Source organism: Haliotis asinina, chromosome 11 (genome assembly GCF_037392515.1).
Source record: "Haliotis asinina isolate JCU_RB_2024 chromosome 11, JCU_Hal_asi_v2, whole genome shotgun sequence".
In the NCBI taxonomy this organism is placed as follows: Eukaryota; Metazoa; Mollusca; class Gastropoda; order Lepetellida; family Haliotidae; genus Haliotis; species Haliotis asinina.
The window spans coordinates 4,015,602-4,035,512 of record NC_090290.1 but is presented as its reverse complement, the minus strand read 5'-3'; the positions used below and the strand labels follow the sequence as shown (position 1 = coordinate 4,035,512).

The 19,911-nt window shown below is 40.5% G+C and overlaps 1 protein-coding gene across 1 annotated transcript in view; it reads left to right on the top strand.

Moving 5' to 3' along the window:
* LOC137256199 (sodium-dependent proline transporter-like) overlaps nucleotides 1-17,963 on the top strand; it is a 37,074-nt gene extending 19,111 nt beyond the window's left edge. The window contains exons 2-15 of the mRNA XM_067793916.1: nucleotides 4,943-5,159; nucleotides 5,914-6,045; nucleotides 7,080-7,359; nucleotides 7,670-7,802; nucleotides 8,330-8,464; nucleotides 9,862-9,965; nucleotides 10,234-10,358; nucleotides 11,818-11,930; nucleotides 12,507-12,638; nucleotides 12,886-12,985; nucleotides 13,410-13,510; nucleotides 14,270-14,443; nucleotides 15,740-15,847; nucleotides 17,790-17,963. Of these exons, the coding sequence (XP_067650017.1) occupies nucleotides 4,964-5,159; nucleotides 5,914-6,045; nucleotides 7,080-7,359; nucleotides 7,670-7,802; nucleotides 8,330-8,464; nucleotides 9,862-9,965; nucleotides 10,234-10,358; nucleotides 11,818-11,930; nucleotides 12,507-12,638; nucleotides 12,886-12,985; nucleotides 13,410-13,510; nucleotides 14,270-14,443; nucleotides 15,740-15,820 (1,806 nt within the window). The 5' untranslated portion in view covers nucleotides 4,943-4,963 and the 3' untranslated portion in view covers nucleotides 15,821-15,847; nucleotides 17,790-17,963. The remainder of the gene's footprint in view (nucleotides 1-4,942; nucleotides 5,160-5,913; nucleotides 6,046-7,079; nucleotides 7,360-7,669; nucleotides 7,803-8,329; nucleotides 8,465-9,861; nucleotides 9,966-10,233; nucleotides 10,359-11,817; nucleotides 11,931-12,506; nucleotides 12,639-12,885; nucleotides 12,986-13,409; nucleotides 13,511-14,269; nucleotides 14,444-15,739; nucleotides 15,848-17,789) is intronic.
* Nucleotides 17,964-19,911: the final 1,948 nt, after the last annotated feature.

Below are 19,911 nucleotides of genomic sequence, written 5' to 3'. Positions count from 1 at the left end.
TCGAATTGTGATACTCTAGCTATTTTACCGTACTTTGACGACGGGTTTTTAGAACATATACATAATCTTCATAATCATGTTTGTTCTCGTCACGATATGGCTGAAATATTGCCGGTGTGACGTTAAATAATAACTCACTCACTCAGTCAGCGGTTGGCTATGTCTACATGGAGGAAACAATGTACATGTATTGTGAATACATCGTATAATTTGTTTCTGTTTCATAAGGAAGGCTTGTTGGGCCTGTTGCTTTTCTTGTTCTATGAACATTTCATCACGTCTTTGCTAAAGACAATGCTTTTAGGACACTTGGTTCAAATCTCTTGTGTGGTATTTTGCAAGTTCTAAAGAGCACCAAAGAAAACTCTTCCTCAGAGACTTTACTGTCTGTGAGCGGGATGGAAATATGATCGACTGTTGTGTTTGCCTTCACTTTGGCCAGATTTTAATTTTTCTGTGTTTCAATGCTTTACGTCGGAGTCTACGAGATACATACTTAAACACCAATCCAGCCTACCCTACTGCCCCAGCTGTTATTTCAATGCCTAGCACTATGGGTTCGGCTATGATGGTGGAAAACAATACAACACCTGCCACGCCTAGTTCCATGCTGATTGTCGTCAGGGCGGTTTCTGCACCATCCGTGGTATTGACAGCCCTATGATGTAATGCTGTCTATTCATCTACAAACACACACACACACACACACACACACACACACACACACACACACACACACACACACACGTTGATCTCCAGTTGACATATTTGAGGAAGATAAAGTTAAGGTTTTCGTGCAGGTAAATAGTCTCAAGATGAATGTTATAAAAACATGGACCCATCTATCTTTGTGACGGGTTTTCATACCGGCTTCATGATTATACAATAGCGTTGATGCGTGTGTCTGTCATCCCAGCCTATTGGCAGTCTGTTCAAAAGTGTGTATATATACACGTCAATCTCCAGTTGACATATGTGAGGAAGATAAAGTTAATGTATTCGTGCAGGTAAATAGTCTCAAGATAAATGGCCCTGTTATAAAAACACGGACCCATCTATCTTTGTGAAAGGTTTTCATACCGGCTGCATGATGATACAATAGCGTTGATGCATGTGTCTGTCATCACAGGCTATTGAAAGTCTGTATTCGTGCAGGTAAATAGTCTCAAGATAAATGGGCCCTGTTATAAAAAACACGGACCCATCTATCTTTGTGACAGGTTTTCATACCGGCTGCATGATGATACAATAGCGTTGATGCATGTGTCTGTCATCCCAGGCTATTGAGAGTCTGTTCAAAAGTAATAAATCATTTGAGAGAGCGTTTTTACGAGATACACGCCTGGCTACTAATCCAACAAGCTTGGAGGTGTCGGGATCGAGCCCACCTGTTACCAGGTGTCAACTTTGTGTGCAGACTCATTCAGTCTTGTCACAAACCCTAGTGTCCAATACACAACCCTGTGCACTTAAAAGAACCCACGAATCCGTTTGTAGATGACCAGATGGTGTTTTGCACAATACGTGTCGATGAAACTACCTAGGGTGCTGTCGCCAGATCCGCCTGAAGAGGGCACTTCAATACGTTTGTAAATGTTAATCAGGTACGAGGCGTACAGTTTACCATTGATTCCGCTTGACCTCGAAGCTGGAGATCACTATGTTGGTGATTTTCTCAATTGCCTGGGCATTTGGGAAACAGAAGATTGAGTCACTGACATATAACCGATTACGTGTAATGTCTAAAAACTGGTATTTTCAATTCCTTGATTTATTGTCTCGGATGTATTTCTTGTACTGCCATGATGAAAAAGATTTTGTTCTGGCATTTTGGGAGCTTTCCGTTTTAAATGACATGACTCTCAGCAGTGTAGAAGGTTGTTCACCTTGAACATTGTCCATCATGCTCAGCTAATCGAGATGTATGCACAGTTAGCCGTGGTATTTCCGACGACCCAAATGTTCTCACCAACGGCTGGTATCACAAACTGTTTCATTTTTTTTCATCAGCTCCCACGGGTTGAATTCTTCATCCTCCGGTGAACACATGCTGTAGTAGTCGTCGGTTATTTACTTTCAGGCTTTTTTTTTTTTTTCAACAGCTTGTTGTTGCTACTGATGATGTTGGTCCGTCGTGGATGGTAGGTGATATCGCAGAGTATGACTTTGAGCTGACCAAATGTGAGTGGCTCCAATTTCGGAGGTTGGATTTATAATCTCTTTCAAAAACTATTATAGGTTTCTGGTAACAAAAACGAAAACGGTGCTTCCTTGGTTTTTGAACCTGGTACATTTGTAGCAGAATTAGTTTAACTTTGCCGTGTGGTGCGCAACAACAGGGTGGTCAGTGGAATCGCAGTCGGTTGTCCCCAATTTGGCTAAAACATCTTTGGCAGCAATGCACACCAGACCCGCCAGACAAATGTCCTGGCTATTTTCGTAAACTACCCAGCAGTCACAAGACGATGCTGTCTTGGATGCCCGGAAGAATTTTGGCAGGTGTTCTGGCAGGTTTTGCCAGGGCGTTGCAGAGCGATGTCTCTGGTGTCGCCAACTTCGTGTGGTGGTGTCAATGCTCCACCACCTGTCAGGGAGATGACCTGGGTCGATAGGATGAAGCCCACTGCCGTCACAACGATGACAGTGGTGATGCCTTGCTCTCAGTTTGCACCCCGTTAGCCAACTTGGGTTCTTTGTTGAGGACTTTTTGTGTATAGGTTTTCGCATGCGATTTGGTATCTGCTTACATTCGAGCCAGTTTTTTCTCTTGCAAGTTGTATAATCTTTCCCTTGATACGACGTCTGCTGATCTCATTATCATCTTCTTCTTTCAGTTTTGCTTTCTCGTAAGTGATATGGCCGTCAAGCTAATTCAGTTTAACGATGGAATTAATCTGCGTTCAGTGCATCATTTGTAGGGCTGTGTCTAACCCTTCATGAATGCTGTATGGGGGGTTCATTCATCGTGGATAATATTGTGTCTAGTCCGTCCTATGCTTTCTTGATGTGTTGCAGTACTTCTCTAAAACTGACTCAATCTAACATAGATTACAAAAAGACGCTGCCAAAGTATGGTTCTAAAACCAGCCCTGTGAACCTGATCTACAAGACCGAGGAGAAAGTTCGATGTGTTAACGCCCAGACGCATGCACCAAGCTGACCTCCTGTTTCTACCACACGACAGAGTGAGACACAAAACCTACAAGTACGCCCTGACCGTAGTGGACGTCGCCAGCCACCACAAAGAGGCAGGCAGGCGGCCCCTTTAACCACAAAAGATTCAAATCAAGTGGTTCTCGTATCGAAATGCATATACAAGAGCAGTCCACTGACCTGGCACAAGTTCATGACTGCCATTTCACAACTGCTGTGTGGGTCAGGCGCTGTGCAGCTGAATCTGATCGCAGCCATTGTACTCAAATCGGTGACCCCACGTAACAGAAAAGAGAAAAATATACCCGACCAGGACATGGTCAGGAATACACTAGGGGCACACTCAGAAACAAGAACTTGATCTGACATGGTCGATCCAAACTCTACAACATAAATAAAGTGGACATCAAAGACAATGAAATGAACTTGCACTGTGGGCCGCCAAGAGGTTTTGTCAGATTAGAATGGCTAGTCGTACCTCTGACAAGGTGGTACCATCGGCCAGACGAGACATGGTGACGCCTTCAACAAGCCAGTCAACAGATTGAACTCCATCTCGCTTAAGAACTTAATATCTCTAGCCACTTCACAATCACTGAGAGTGACAGCTGTTCGGATAGCCAGCTTGAGTAGTATACACAATATGGTTACGGGACTGACAAACTTAATTAAACTAGGATTGGGGATCATTAGGAGGACACACAATGGCCAGGCGATGAACAGAAAACCATAATAGTCAGTGAGTCAAATTTCTGTCATGTTGGCAGTATTTCAGTCATGCTTTGTTCAAACATTACATATCAAAATAAACCTGTCAACAAAACACATATCCATAGATATAGGTCTAAAACATTCACGTTAGTATGAAAATGTGACTACAATATTAAACAGAGCTATGCATCACTAGAAGCCAAATTCGGGTATTTCTACTACGTGTATGGTATGTCAGTTGGATTTACACCAACTGTCTGGCTACCGGTGATTTGTAGACAGAGAAGCCAAACAGTTCAAATTAACAGGGATGATACAATTAAAGCCACAGAGGATAACCGAATCAAGGGAGTTACGTATCTACGGAGACCAAATATGTTACCTTTCATGAGTCCCTTTTCAAGGTACAGCCACTTACAATCAAAGTTATTTGTTCATTCGTCAAAATTAAATATTTATTTGCTTATTTAAATTCTTGTGAAAATATATTGATTAAATCACTTTTTTTAAATGCCATTACTGATTACAACCTGATGCCAAAATGATCATTCATTCATGAAACCTTGAAATCTCATTCATGAAACCTTGAAATAGTTATCCTTTGTGAATAAATATTCAGAACAACCTTCACAGTTATACTTTCATCTCAGATGAAAATGGAGGATCGGCAACTTTCAGGATAAAAAACAGTCATGGTAAAAAAATGGAAGTTTCAGCAACTTTGGTGACAGCTACTTGTATACCTTTCTTGGTGTCATGTCGAAAAACAGTGGCTGCTGAATGAATGGGCTGCCTTAGCATAAATATGATTCTTATAAACTGTTTAATCAATCACCACCGACCCCACGTGGTCTATCCAAACGTACTACATTTTAATATATAAAAATTGGGAGACATCAAATGATTGTCAACGCCGTTTCCTCTTTTTATCGACCATGGGTGGGGGATTATTTGACTATGAGTAATGTCATAGGTGGGAGTGGCTCATTACTAACACTGTTTGTATTTGGTGGTATTTAAATCGTCTTCCTTCTGTCCCTGTGCAGACTAATTTCTATATTGTTAAATTACCTCACAGGTTGAACATCTAGTACCGACAATGACGAGCAAAGACGACAGTGAAGTAGGGGTTCCCATGACAGAGTTACATTGTAAAGGAGGAAATGGACGTGAACCTACACCACAGAGAGACTCGTGGAGCCGACATCTGGACTACATGCTGACAATGGTTGGCTACTGTGTTGCATTAGGAAACCTACTAAGGTTCCCCTACATCTGCAACAGAAACGGTGGAGGTAAGACTATATATGTAATTGTATTATTATTTTATTATGTTATCTTATTATTTTCTGGAGACAGCAAATTGTGATGCCTGTATAATCTATAAACGATTCGACACAAACACACAATCCAATAAATATCCACTTTTACGAAGCTGAATAGTTTCAGGATTTACAGTCTCACGTTATCACTGCTCCATCTGCATCTTGAAGGATGGAAAACTCTATGATAAATGTGACCGCTAAGATGAGATCTCAAACACTTCTTGTTTTACCTGAGGGGAATGCAAAGGGTCACTGGAGAACAACATGTGTTTAATCAGTCGTTCTTGAATATTCTTAGCAATTTCCATTAATCAATATCTTTGATGTGCTTAATTTGAGATTACACCAGTAACTGAAAGTCACCTCCTGGTAGATACCATAGAGGTGTCAAGTATAATGGTGACTTCGGCAGAGGAGTGAGTTAATTGTGATTGATGTCACTTTTAACATCGTTCCCGACGTATCTAAACTGAATGCATGGTTGAAAAATGAACCCACAATCCAGTGTGCTCAAATAAGGCAACTCTGCACAGAGAATTGCAACACGGTTCACACCCCTGGCACATATGCCCCTTATTTGTAACATAACTCTTTGTTGTTTATTTGGTTTGTGAGGAGGGACAACATCTTAAAAAAGGTGTGTTGTTTCTGTTTTCGGTATGTTTTCAAGATTACCCTTTGAATCACAGTGATTACATGAACACGTGAATACATCTACCCATAGGCGCTTTCCTCATCCCATTTGTATTGGTCCTGGCCATCGCTGGGTTCCCATCATTCTTCGTGGAGGCGACTATGTCACAGTTCTCAGGAAAGGCTGCCAAACAAGTCTGGAGCTTCTGTCCCATGTTTAAAGGTCAGTGGCAGCAAAGTCTTTTTATTCTGAACAATACCATTGCATATAGTATGTATTGATGACATGTCAGGTTTATATAATGACTTCTATCAGGTTATCTTTGTGTTTGAAATGTGTCTTTCTGATGTGTTCGCTTACTATCGGTTGTTTACTGTCCATTGGCGGTATAAATATAAAACTAATTTGACATTGATGAGAAATATGTTTATAGTACTAGGCGTCATTTATAAAGGGTCAAGTGATATATACAGCACATGCATACTAAAGACAGGTTTCTCAAAAATGTGACATACAGACACGACATGACAAGTTCAAAGTTCGGAAAGCCCTAAGGAGGGTCGGCCGTGAAAACCACTTGTAGGAATTTGCAGGAATGACACTGCTCTAGGACCCAGAATCTCATCCTGATACGCTGTCCTGTAAGACCACGTGCATTGGAGTATATCCACTAGGAGCTATACCTGGCCAAACCATAATTGACGCCTAGCCAATTGTTTTCGCGTGGCCAGAGTTGCATCTGTGATTCGCCCTCTTTTTTGGCAATACATCATGTAAGAACAAATTGAATCTGCTCTCATCTAGGTAGACCTCACGGAAACTTGTTGATACTAGCTCAAACTCGCCGTTATGTGGTGTTAGTGGTGGACGAACTGCAGGTCGCCTACAGCTCAGTCCAACTGCCCTTAAACATCAGTGAACGGTCCTCCTGGATATTTTAACCAGATTGTAAGCATTAACACCTGCAGTACTTCGGGTTTTTCTCCCACATCAATCAGACATTGCTTGGTGTTAAAATAAAACTGGGTTGGTAGTGTAAATTATTCAGTCACCTAATAAATCGAAAAATCAATCAGTATTTCAAATTCCACATCTTCCTTTTTCACTACCTCAAAATCTGACTAAAAACACTTCCACTACTTACATGCATATTTTGCACCTTTGTATTTTCCCTACCAAAATCCAAGTTCAGGATCAGTAAGGTTATATATTGTTCTTGATGAAGGTGCATCAGTGTGTTTTGTATTGCCTACCAGGAGTTGGTGTTGGCGCTGTTGTGGTTGCATTCACATACATGCCCTATTACAATCTGTATCTGGCCTGGCCCGTCTACTACATGGTGAAGTGCTGCTCCAGCGTCCTGCCCTGGACAACTTGCGGCAACAGCTGGAACACAGACATGTGCATTGACTACATGAATACAACGTATGGCAGTAACAACACAGCAGTTGCGGGGAATACGTCATATACCATCTCCAAATCCGAAAAGTGGGAAAACGTGACCCTAGGCCACACACCTGCGGAGGAGTTTTGGCAGTACGATACATTTTCATAATAATTTTGTTAGGACAAGCTTTGTCAAAATGCGTTTCCCGTATAAAGGGTGTATCAACATGGTGCTCACGGTTCAAATATAAGCGAAACATCCCAATCCCAATCCACATACCTAATGCAGGTAAATCAATGTATATAACTGTTTGATTAAGGTTACGCAAAGACCAACATATCCATCGGGGTGGGTGCTCATATTATTTTTGTCCAGTCCAAACCGGTTCATGTATAGCCCACAGCCTACAGTTCCACGGCCTGTAGCTGACACCTAACCTATCCTGTGTAATTCTTTCAGCTACAATGTCTTGGGAGTCTCAACAGGCTTGGAGGACGTAGGGTCTGTACAGTGGCACATTGCTGGATGTCTCTTGTTTTCAAGTGTAGTAATCTTTATATGTCTTATTCGTGGAGTCAAGTCTGCTGGTAAGGTAATGTTAACAGAAATTCTTCATGTCGTTGCTACTAACATCTTTAGATGCATTGATACTGCTACGAGAATGTATTTTCTGTAAATTGTATTACTGAATAAGTGATAATTATTGTTGGGTCACAGTGTTAGAGAGTGACTGTGTATATAAAAGCTGGTCGTATTACACACGCACGACACACGGATAAATGGAATGCACCAGTCAGCCTGCCTCTCCGTCAATGCTTGACCTACATAACCGCTGCCTGACACCTCGCTGTGTAACATTCAGTATAACTGTTTCTCACTCTCAAACCAATTACTTTAGATTTGACTCAGTTGCATTGTACATGAAACCTCTATAGTGAATCTTTGTATCTTGCCTTTGTTTTAGATCAATACAAAATATGAAAATTTTAGACTTCCCAGTGTGTTATATTTTGCTGGTTCTGAGGGGATTTCTTATACCTTTTGTCACGGCATATTATTAACCGTAACAATACCTTCACCAAGGCTATGAATGATAACTCGTGGTTTTCCTCCCTGCAGGCTGTGTACGTGACTGCGCTGCTGCCGTACATCCTCCTCATCTCCATCTGCATCACAACACTGCTGCAGCCAGGTGCTCTAAATGGCGTGTATTACTTCTTCGTACCTGACTTCAACAAACTACTTGATATACAGGTGTGTTTCAGTTCACGAAATTCTAAATGTAATCATAAATCACGTGAGGCATACACAGAGGATACTAAACGACCTTCCGTGTAATACATAGAGGATACTAAACAACCTTCCGTGTAATACATAGAGGATACTAAACGACCTTCCGTGTAATACATAGAGGATACTAAACGACCTTCCGTGTAATACATAGAGGATACTAAACGACCTTCCGTGTAATACATAGAGGATACTAAACAACCTTCCGTGTAATACATAGAGGATACTAAACGACCTTCCGTGTAATACATAGAGGATACTAAACGACCTTCCGTGTAATACATAGAGGATACTAAACGACCTTCCGTGTAATACATAGAGGATACCAAACGACCTTCCGTGTAATACATAGAGGATACTAAACAACCTTCCGTGTAATACATAGAGGATACTAAACGACCTTCCGTGTAATACATAGAGGATACTAAACGACCTTCCGTGTAATACATAGAGGATACTAAAGGACCTTCCGTGTAATACATAGAGGATACTAAACGACCTTCCGTGTAATACATAGAGGATACTAAAAGACCTTCCGTGTAATACATAGAGGATACCAAACGACCTTCCGTGTAATACATAGAGGATACTAAACGACCTTCCGTGTAATACATAGAGGATACTAAAGGACCTTCCGTGTAATACATAGAGGATACTAAAGGACCTTCCGTGTAATACATAGAGGATACTAAACAACCTTCCGTGTAATACCATTTTTATTAAACGAGTCAATGATTTGGCATCAAACGAGCGAAAGCGAGTTTGATACTAAATCTTTAACGAGTTTGATGAAAATGGTATTTCACGGAAGCGAATTTAGTATTCTGTTTATTACTCGCCAACATAAATTGACAGAAACTGCGGCAAAATTGCCTACAGTGTGAGGACTCTCACCTTTCCTCGAGTCAAGCAAGGTCTAGTAAAATTGCAAAATCGGCATTAGCATTGTGACGTTACAACTTTGAACCATTTTGGCGTCATACGTCAAGCGGTATTACACTAGTGCAATATTGCCGTAAAAATATTACACTGTGGTATCCTCAACGGGCGAGTAATAAATTTGTCTACAAGTGATTTTAAGAGCAGATCAAGTGTGACAACCAATACTATTCACAAGAGTGAGGGTCAAAGCTAACATCGCCAAATTTTTTAACCAGTGCATTTATGACGACATCCATAAAATCAATGCAAAATGATTTCAATTCTGAGTCCGAACGGGACTGGCATTCACTATTTAGCCATGTGATAAAAATATTATTCAATATCAACTCCCTGATTAAATATAGTAACGGATATTGATAGAAACAATGAAGTACAAATAATTCTGTTTGACGATGACGTACCGCTACCATCTGACGTAGGTGTGGCTGGAAGCATGTCTGCAAGTGTTCTATTCACTGGGTGTTGGCTTTGGAATGATTGGTACTGCTGCCAGCTACAACAACTTCCATGAACCGTGTCTACGGTGAGTTATGAACACATCAGTATCAAAATGTGACCTCACATGACTAATTCATAAAGACAACAGGGTTGGTGATTACTTCTGCGTGTTTTACTCACAACCACTTAGGACCTACACGTTTCTTCATCATTGCAATGTCCAGGAAACTTTCTCAAAGTAATATTATTGACTGTAATAATATTCCAGAAAGTCCGACGATTTTCACTGAACCTGTGAAACCATTAGAAAGTGACACAATTGATAACAGAATACTGTGCATTTCTTTTCACAGAGATAGTATAATATTGACGATTATCTCCGAAGGAACCAGTATCTTTTGTGGCTTTGTGACGTTTGCTGCTCTCGGGGTCATGTCCCAGAAAACGGGTGTCCCAATTGAAAGTGTTGTGACAGGGGGTAGGTTATTTGTTTCGTTTATTTTTCATTAATATGAAATAGGATTAAAGAAATGAAGAATAATTGAAAGTGTTGTGACAGGGGGTAGGTTATTTGTTTCGTTTATTTTTCATTAATATGAAATAGGATTAAAGAAATGAAGAATAATTGAAACTCTTGTCGCAGGTGGAAGGTAACCTGGGTCTTTTTGTATTAAAGAAACACAATCGTGGATCGACTCTTCCCTTACGGCTTGTATTTTAGATTTTCCAAAGGTTTGATTGTCCACTTACTGTATATATGTAAGAAATCAAACCCTTTAACTATCCATTGTAAATCGCTGCTTTAGGCAGCGTCGATGTTTGCGACATTCCGAAACGTTTTCTGAGCATGTGTTTATGAATCACTATCAAATACTGTTGATATTCGATGTTCGCGACGATGTGGGCATACCTTGCCCCACCAGTGGCACCCACCATAAACAGGTGCGAGGCTAGTCAATTGTTCACAGCATACAGTATACATACAGTAGCGTATGGTACCAGTCAAAATTGGGAAATGAATCTGACATTACTTTTTGACTGCTGCAAGCTGTTAGAAATCCACTATAAAACATCTTAGAAAGCTTTACTGACACCTTGAATGCTTTAGCCTTAATCCAGGTTGTAGGTGTTGGACTATTGACAAAAAAGTAAAACCGAAGTCATTCGTCTGAATGACATAGTTTTGACATAGTTTTGGCACTCTGAACCTTTTGATGAATGAATCTAAATGCAATGCACCTGAAGTGGTCTCACTGGCATCTACTTTTGTATATTCAGGTGGGTAAATCAGTGGAAGAGCACTGGCTATTTTATTGCTATTGACTGATAACAGATCAACAATGCACCTGAAGCATGATTTACACGTTTTGGCAAAATTATCTTCTGTCGATTAACAACAGGGGCATAGTGGGTGGTCAGACTAGTGAGCCAGCCAGCTTGAAATGATGGGATTGATGGGATTGAGCCCACCTGTGACCGGGTGTTAAAACCTTAGACTACAACCACGAATCTGTTGGTATATGACCAGATGGTGGCCACACGAATATGTGCAAACACCTAGTTGCGAGTACAGCAACGTGCAGTAAATGTGGACAAAATGCTGTGACCATGTGTCCCAGTCCACCCAGCTTTGAATGGGTACCTCGTAAGGATGTGACAGCCACATTACCTCGGTGCGCCTTGTGGCTGCAGGAGTTGGATATTGGCGCTATATAAATATATATAATTTTTTTAAAAAAGGAAAGGAAAACCATAGGCACACGATATAGCTTGGATGTGAAATACAGGCAAAGCTCACAGTTTTTACAAGGTTGTGGGTAAGGCTGGCCCGAATGTAAAATGGAACCAGTCATATCTTGAGTATAAATAATACATATTTGACAATACCATGCAGTGTTATATGAGATCCTTATATGCATAATACGTTCCTACTGAAGGTCCAGGATTGGGATTTGTGACCTATCCAGACGCCCTTGCACAACTCCCGTTCCCACAGCTGTGGTCATTCTTGTTCTTTCTGATGTTGCTCATGGTTGGTTTGGATTCACAGGTACAATATGAAGTATTCAATGCAATTTTCTAAAGCATCATGACAGCTCAGAAAGAAACTTGGTCCAAATAAAACTGGCACACTATTGCTGGTCTATGGGATAGGATAGTCTAGATTCGAGCAGTTTGTTCTGGTCATTACCAAATGGGCATGTCGTCGTATTTAAAACCGGACCAATGGTTCATATTCGATTATTTTAATGGCACCTTCACGTGTGCAAAAGTGCGCATCCTGTGCAGTGCTGACAGCAAACAGTACCAAACTCAGAACGGATATCGCACACTTTAGTAGACATAGCCTGAACAAGTTCATAAAATTATCGTTTTCTCCAAAACTCAATCTCAAGTTGAGCGTGGAGTACAAACACACAGACAATAGCTGATGGTCGCGTGCTTCCATGTTTAGCATATTATCTGCAAGCAGCAATGCAATTTATGGAATGTGTCTGTCTGAAGGATATGTTAAACGACATTTCAAGCGCAAAGTCTTAACATTAACAACGAAATTCAGAATAAAGATAGTTTATGAACATATTACTGGTTTGCACCGAGATAACGTCAACTGTTGTCCTTCCAGTTCCTGAGCACTGAGGTCATTATTACTGCCCTGATTGACCAGTATCCGCGGCAGCTGAGCAAGAGGAGGGTGTTCCTTACAGGCGGATGTTGCCTGACAGTATTTCTGACTGGAATCATATTCTGTACCCAGGTCACTATGCTTACCCAATTCAGTAGTACAAACAAGTTAGTTTATTGGTTTTCCATCAGGATCTGTGTCAGAGCTAGTGGTATTTTCAGGCAAGATGGTGGTGCTAGTTGTAGCACTGTTAACGGTAATGTGAACGGCAAAATTAGTAGTAGTTGTTTTAACAGCAGAAGTTGGAGCACGTACCCAAGAGTGTGAAAATGGTATATTGTCTGAAGGACGATATGGACATGCTGACTTCCTGTTGCAGGGAGGGCCGTACATGTTTCAGTTGGTCGACTGGTATTTGTTGTCTCTAGGGCCCATGGTGATAAGTACAATGGAGTGCATAGTCGTGTCGTGGATATATGGTGCGTATATTTACTAGTTCATTTGGATTCAAGAATTCCTCATAAACAATAGCTAAGCAGGCCATTTCTTGTCAATGTACACATGAAAAGGTGCGTAGCTATACAGAGCATATTGGGTTTGGAAATAAACGATTTGACAAAACTGATGGAATTGTGAAACTCATTCTTTGTATTTTATCATCTTTGAGCAAGTTGCTAGAAAGAAATTTGTCTACCAGACACGTGTTCAAGAGAAATTTTATTGTAAAATTTATTTACAAGCAGGACAAATAGATTTCTTTGATTTTATATCCATGGCATAGAGAACCGTGCACAACAGGTAGTATTATAGTCATAATGAGTTCACACATTAATCGCACAAAATAATCAGTAACGAAGGCGACTTTACAATGTTCCTAATCAGTGTAAACATATGTTCTGTCAGGTTTAAAACGAGTCAGTAAAGACGTGGAGATGATGATTGGCAAGCCGCTGCCGAAGACCGTAAAGATCCTCTGGGCCTTGGTAACGCCGACAATCTTGATAGTAAGTATGAACGATACAGCGGTGGCACTCAAGTCTCACATAGAAATATGATATTACTTGAGTAAGTTTACAAAACATGAGCAAGAAGTTCCTCCGTATTTTGATAGAGTATGACACGTCTGAGTGTGTTTCCAACCACCTGTATGTATGTACAGTCTGTTACTAAGTGTTCTTGAATCTGTGGCCATTACACCGAATAAACTTCTTCATGACATTGTTCAAACATAAGCAAGTGGGTGAGTTTAGTTTTGCGCCGCAATATCCCCTCTATATGGCGGCGATCTGTAAATAATCGAGTCTGGAGCAGATAATCCAGTGATCAACAGCATGAGCACCGATCTGCGGAATTGGGAACCGATGACATGTCAACCAAGTCAGCGAGTCTGACCATGCGACCTTGTTAGTTGCCTCTTACGACAAACATAGTCGCCTTTTATGGCAAGCCTAGGTTGCTGAAGGCCTATTCTACCCCGTACCCTCTCGGGTCTCAAAAACAATCATCATCACGAATTAGAGTACATGCTATGTGAACGTTTTCAGATGAGATACTAATCATATAGGTACTTCAGTGAAAGGTGAGCATATTCTTCATCGACGGGAACCAGTTTAAAGTAAAATGTCTTTTGAACATACGAGTAACAACGGGCATTCAAGGTGTATCTTTATGTGTATAAACATGTGTCAGGAAATGTTAAACACTAATTATGCAAGCATGTACCTTTTCTTAGTACGATTATGATATAAATGTTTCACATCCAGATAACTTTCATCTTGGCGCTCCTCCGCTATGAACCGCCAACCTATGGCACGTACGAGTATCCCAGCTACGCCTCTACAGTCGGCTGGTTCATAGCAGTGCTGCCCCTTCTACCGATGCCCATCTATATGGTCATCACTGTCAGGAAGCACATAGCGACCAATTCTCTGAAGAAGGTAAAACACGCTTGTAACTGTATCGAATTGTTTTAAATAATAGTATTAACATCAACATTGCATCGCAGTCTTAACATGAAATGAAGAACACGCAGTGGAAGTAACTATACCGTCCTACCCCTTGCCAGGAGATGTCCTTTGCTGGTTCCCATGGCTGTTGTTTGGAGAACCTTTACGTTCAAGTTTTAAGAGTAACTGAGTGAGTTAATGAGTGAGTGAGTTAATTGTTACGCCGTACTCAGCAATATTACAGCTATAAGGCAGCGGTCTGTAAATAATCGAGCTTGGTCTGGCAATCCAGCAATCAAAAGCATGAGCATCGATCTGCACAATTGGGAATCGATGACATGCGTCAACCAAGTCAGAGAGCATGACCACCCGATTCTGTTAGTCGCCTCTTACGACAAGCATAGTCGCCTTTAATGGCAAGCATGGGTTGCTGCAGGCCTAATCTACCCCAGGACCTTCACGGGTTCCAACTGACAGGAACTGTTTAACATATCACATTCAGTGTTTATCTCCAGGATGTTTCAAGGCAACCATCAGTTCCGACAATGTCTATTGTCAGTTTGGCTGCTGCCCAGGGATATCTGTGTTACATCAACAACTAAACGCATCCTCAGGGGTTCAGAAAAGTGAAAAATATGAAGGCCTATTCTATCACGGACCTTCACCTCTTCCAAACACTTTAATTGAAATTCTTGAATTATATGATGAGCTTGCTACTGGCCAATAAGACATCGTCCTCTGTTAGTTACCCAGCCATGTTGGAATCTCTGGGTAACACAATGGCTGAGATTGCTACTAAGGGGGCCCTTCACAAATCTGTGACACCACTTCTTATTGCACACTCTGAGTGCAAAGTTCTTATTCGATAGTATATCCGTGATCTGATGCAAAAGAAGTGGGACACCTAAGTAGGAATCAATAACTTATGTCAAATTACGCCTACTGTCGATTACACCTACTCGCGCTGTCTGAGCTGTCCAGATTTGAAGAGGTCTGTATGAGACGATGTCGCATTAGCCACAGCAGCTATACCCATGGGTATTTATTGCAATGCACCCAGGGTCATACAAATCCAAGCCATATCTTGTACTTTGTCGCATGGCCAATGAAACCATTTTCCATTAAATTCCCCATCCCTTTTGATTCTGATGTGACTGGCAAGATTTTAAAAAAAATGTGGACATCGTCCGTATTTGCAACGTACCAAAACGTCAAAGTGGACAATTTGCCTGCATGGGCTGAGGGAAAGATATGCTGTTGAGTGATACAATTCCCTTTCGTTGACAGAGTGTACGACTTGCCTTGAGGCCAGATGATGAATGGCGACCTCAAAGCCGGGAGGATTACATGAATGAATCTACAACATAACAACTATCTCACAAGACAACCCTCACGGTACTGTTCAAATAAACAGATGGAACTTTAATGTTTGAACAGCGTCTTTATTTTAACTGAGTACACTAATAGTAGTTCATGTTTGTACAATAATAAATGTCACCTCCCAAATACGCGCAGTCGTAAACGCAAGAACATTTATGGATACTCAGAAAGATTGAAGAGGCATTTTCTGTTCTTTGTGTTGAAACATGTATGTTCTGCTTATAATTATATAAGCGTTACTTTGCTGAAACTATGCAGATGTATTAAAACCTCTTCACACTTATTCCGATTTGACAGAAATGAAAGAGAATCAGCAGAAGAAAAAATATTTTCCAGTTGCATTCGGGAGAGAATGTCAAAACAACAATATTTCAAGTTTTGTAAGAATACGACGCCCACATGCCATCTGACGTTTCAATGACACGTTTGTATGCGATTCGGTAGTGTTCTGATGACGTCAGGGCTCATTTGAAGAGCATTCGGGACGTTCTGACTGTATTCCGGACGTTCTGACTGCATTCGGGACATTCTGACTGTATTTGGGACATTCTGACTGTATTCGGGTGCATTTAAGGTACATTCGAGCTGCATTCCAGCATCAATGGAAATATTCCGATATATTTGGAGACTATTCCACCTGAAATCCTGCAGCAATTGAGATACATTCCGCCTCATTCGAGGCGTATTTGAGACATCCTGACAGGATATGAACGGGGTAATAAAAATATATGAGTGAATTATTCATCAAAAAAGACGGAACTTTAACGTCTGTAATATTGAGTACAGTACCATTTTATCGCGACAATGTGAATATTTATCTGCCATCTCCCAAACAGACGCAATCATTCATATATTTACACTTTTGGATACACAGAAAATGAACGTCGTTGGAACGTTGTTGAATTCTGTGATTCTTAGGCCTTAGGTACTGATGATTTCATCGATTTTTTTAAATTGTCGAATTTGGAAATGAAAAAGCTCCCTCTTGTTTAGAATGCAAAGTTGAGGACTGCTCAACGTTTAGAACCAAGTGTTGGACATAGTGACCCTAAAGATATGATTTTACACTTCAATAGAGAAATGTGTCATATCTCAAGACAACATTTCAAACACTCCTCCAATTCGATTAATGATTTGCGTTGTCAGAACACCCACTATATTCTTTGCTTCTATAACGCAGCAGACAGCAATATTCCAACTATATGGCGATGACAAGATCTTTTGTGGATAAATCTTCATATAACTCTTTGAAACACAACGTTTCGGGGTCATTTCATTTCATTTCTGGAATGAGTTCATCCGATGAAGGGGTCTGAAATGACCCCGAAACGTTGTGTTTCATATCGTTACAAAGAAGATTTATCCATAAATTGTCTTAGACATATAAGCAACTTCTACATGTCGCTAAACGACATTATGTGGTGATAGTCTGTAAACAGTCGAGTCCAGACCAGAAAGTCCATAGGTCAGCATGGTCATCTTCACAACTGAGATGTCATCATATATGACAGTTGTGTACACATTAAACTCTGTGATGACATGACCCTCAAATCATGATAATCGTGACATAAAATCAACCCTCGTATTGCTTTTCTTGGCATGCGTATATTCCAGATCAGTTTACAAGTTCTCTAAACGAATCGTATCACTTAGTAACGTCTTATATTGGAAGTTTGTGTTTTGTTACATTTTTTTCGGTTCTTCAAAAATCTCTTTCTATATAACCAATCGATAGTCATATTCTATTTGTCACACTGTTTTCATCAGCGATCGGCCATTAGATATTTCGAGCCTAAACGTTTATTTGTGTAAAACACCTTGCAGTAATGTTGGATTTTTTCTGCTCAGCAATCGGGCTTCCTCCCCCAGTCTGGAAGCATTAGCATGTTTTAGGATTTATTAATTTTCGATGAACTATCTTAGGAATATTAAATGGTTGATGTCTTTTGGTTTACAGATAACGGGACAACTCATTGTGAAAAAACCCCATTCATGTCAATCCAGAGGGCATTTTGTCAAGCCTATAGATCATCTCTGCAAGTAAAATTAAGTTCATTCAGAAGATCGCTAAAGAATCATGGAACAAGACCACAAAGAATGTATTGATAAATAAAATTATATTGCTTTGTTACATGGTACGTGGTGATATTTTCCAGTTCTTGAAAAGTTGTCATGTTTGACATATTCAGTTTGGTACACGTCCTAGATGGTCTAGGGTATTCAAACAATGCAGCACAATGCATTGCTTTAGTAATCCTCGTATAGTTGATGGAGGCATTTACAGTGCTGCGTGTATATGTGCTTATTATACACGCCAAACAGAATACAGGTTAACAAAACATCCACACAGGAAAACAGCACAGGAGAACAGGAGAATCATGCTTCATTTTTATAATAAGAAAACATTTCGATTCATGTATAGATCTACTTGTTTAATGTGAGCGAGACAAAAATGAAACATACAACTCTATGGATTAGAGCGTCTTGTTTATTACATAGATCGACTTTCCGATATAGATTTTTACATCGTTAACAAGCTACACGTGAATACAAACAAATAGTGAGAAACTTTATTTTGAAGAAGTCCCGGTAGCAGAGCGGGTTAGGCGTCTGACCTGGCGTCTACGGGTGCGGGTTTTAATCATGTATGGGTCTCAAGCATAAAAGTACTAGAATCCCAAATATGACATATGTTACGTTTATATACAGGATATGCTGTGACACATCCACATGAAAGAGCACAAACCCTTGATTAATAAGGATACTATATACCATCGATCTGTGAAGAGATAATCAATTTACAGACTATCTAAGCTCTGTATCTATTTGTTGTTACTTTTTATTCTCCCTCGTCATTGACTTTATCACTAGTGTTATTTGTTGTTTCATATACGTGCGATATTTCTCGAACAAAACCACATTGCAGCGATGAAGGGTCTTCTCAATTTTCGTGAGTCCGAACGTTCTTCGGATGCACTTTTTGGTCCGTAATGCCGCCGGCATTCGGTTAGGAAATAGCGATGGCTTTCTGCGCCATCCTCAATAGCCGAGGCCCTTTTCCATTTCTCAGAGCAGTTTAATCCTACAAGTTTAATCCTACATCAAAAAATACAAATATTTTAGCTATTTTGAAATGCAACTACGGTAACTAATTATAAACCGACAAAACAGTATTTTTTATCAAAGCATAAAATTACGGTTCTGATGTTAAAACGTAACATTTTATGCACCTGTCAGATACAACATTGTGCCCAGAAGAAGCGGATCGACCGACCGACCGACCTTTGTTTCGAAGATAGGACTGCACTGCTGTGAATATCCCGTATAGTGTCATGGTAGGATACTTCGTCCATTCCTGTTTATGTACCGCAGTTATGAAATATTGTGCTGCGTTTAATTCGTGGTCATCAAGATCTTCAATATCATCTCATAAGCAACATAATGGCAACTCAAGATTTCTCGAGATCTTCAGACCTCTGCGTTCCTCCTGCCACAGTTTAACATACCAACTCTCCACAGGCCCTCATGTCATTACGAGGATTAAAGGTATTGTTTTTTAAAATATGAAAATATTGAGACGACCTCCGACTTGAAACGCTTCACAGTACTATATATCTAAACAAGGCCGGACACTTCGGTGTACCCCACCTGCCTGCTTTGCCGATTGCCACGCTACCGTCGCATGCAATCGATTAAAACTTCATCTAAACATATACTTATGGGTGATTGGCCTATTGATCACCACTCATGACACGTACCAGTTCTGTGTTGTTATTTCTACAAGTCGACTGAAAGCCGATTTTGACCCTCAACTAAACGATCCTGGCGCAAATGGCGAACGATAGCAAGGACCTGTTGAAAGTGAATGCAGTTCCGTTTGTGTTAAAGAGATGACTGCACTGAGTCGGGGATGAAAGAAAACAATACTAAATACTAGTCAGCACAATGCATACTATTTAGCCTAAGGAAATAGGTGTGGTAGTCGGTTATTGCTTTAGAGTGACATCTTGTCAGCCAATGACAACAACTTTCTCGGCACAAGCTCAGCTCACTACTGCCACAGCGAGTCTAATGTTCAC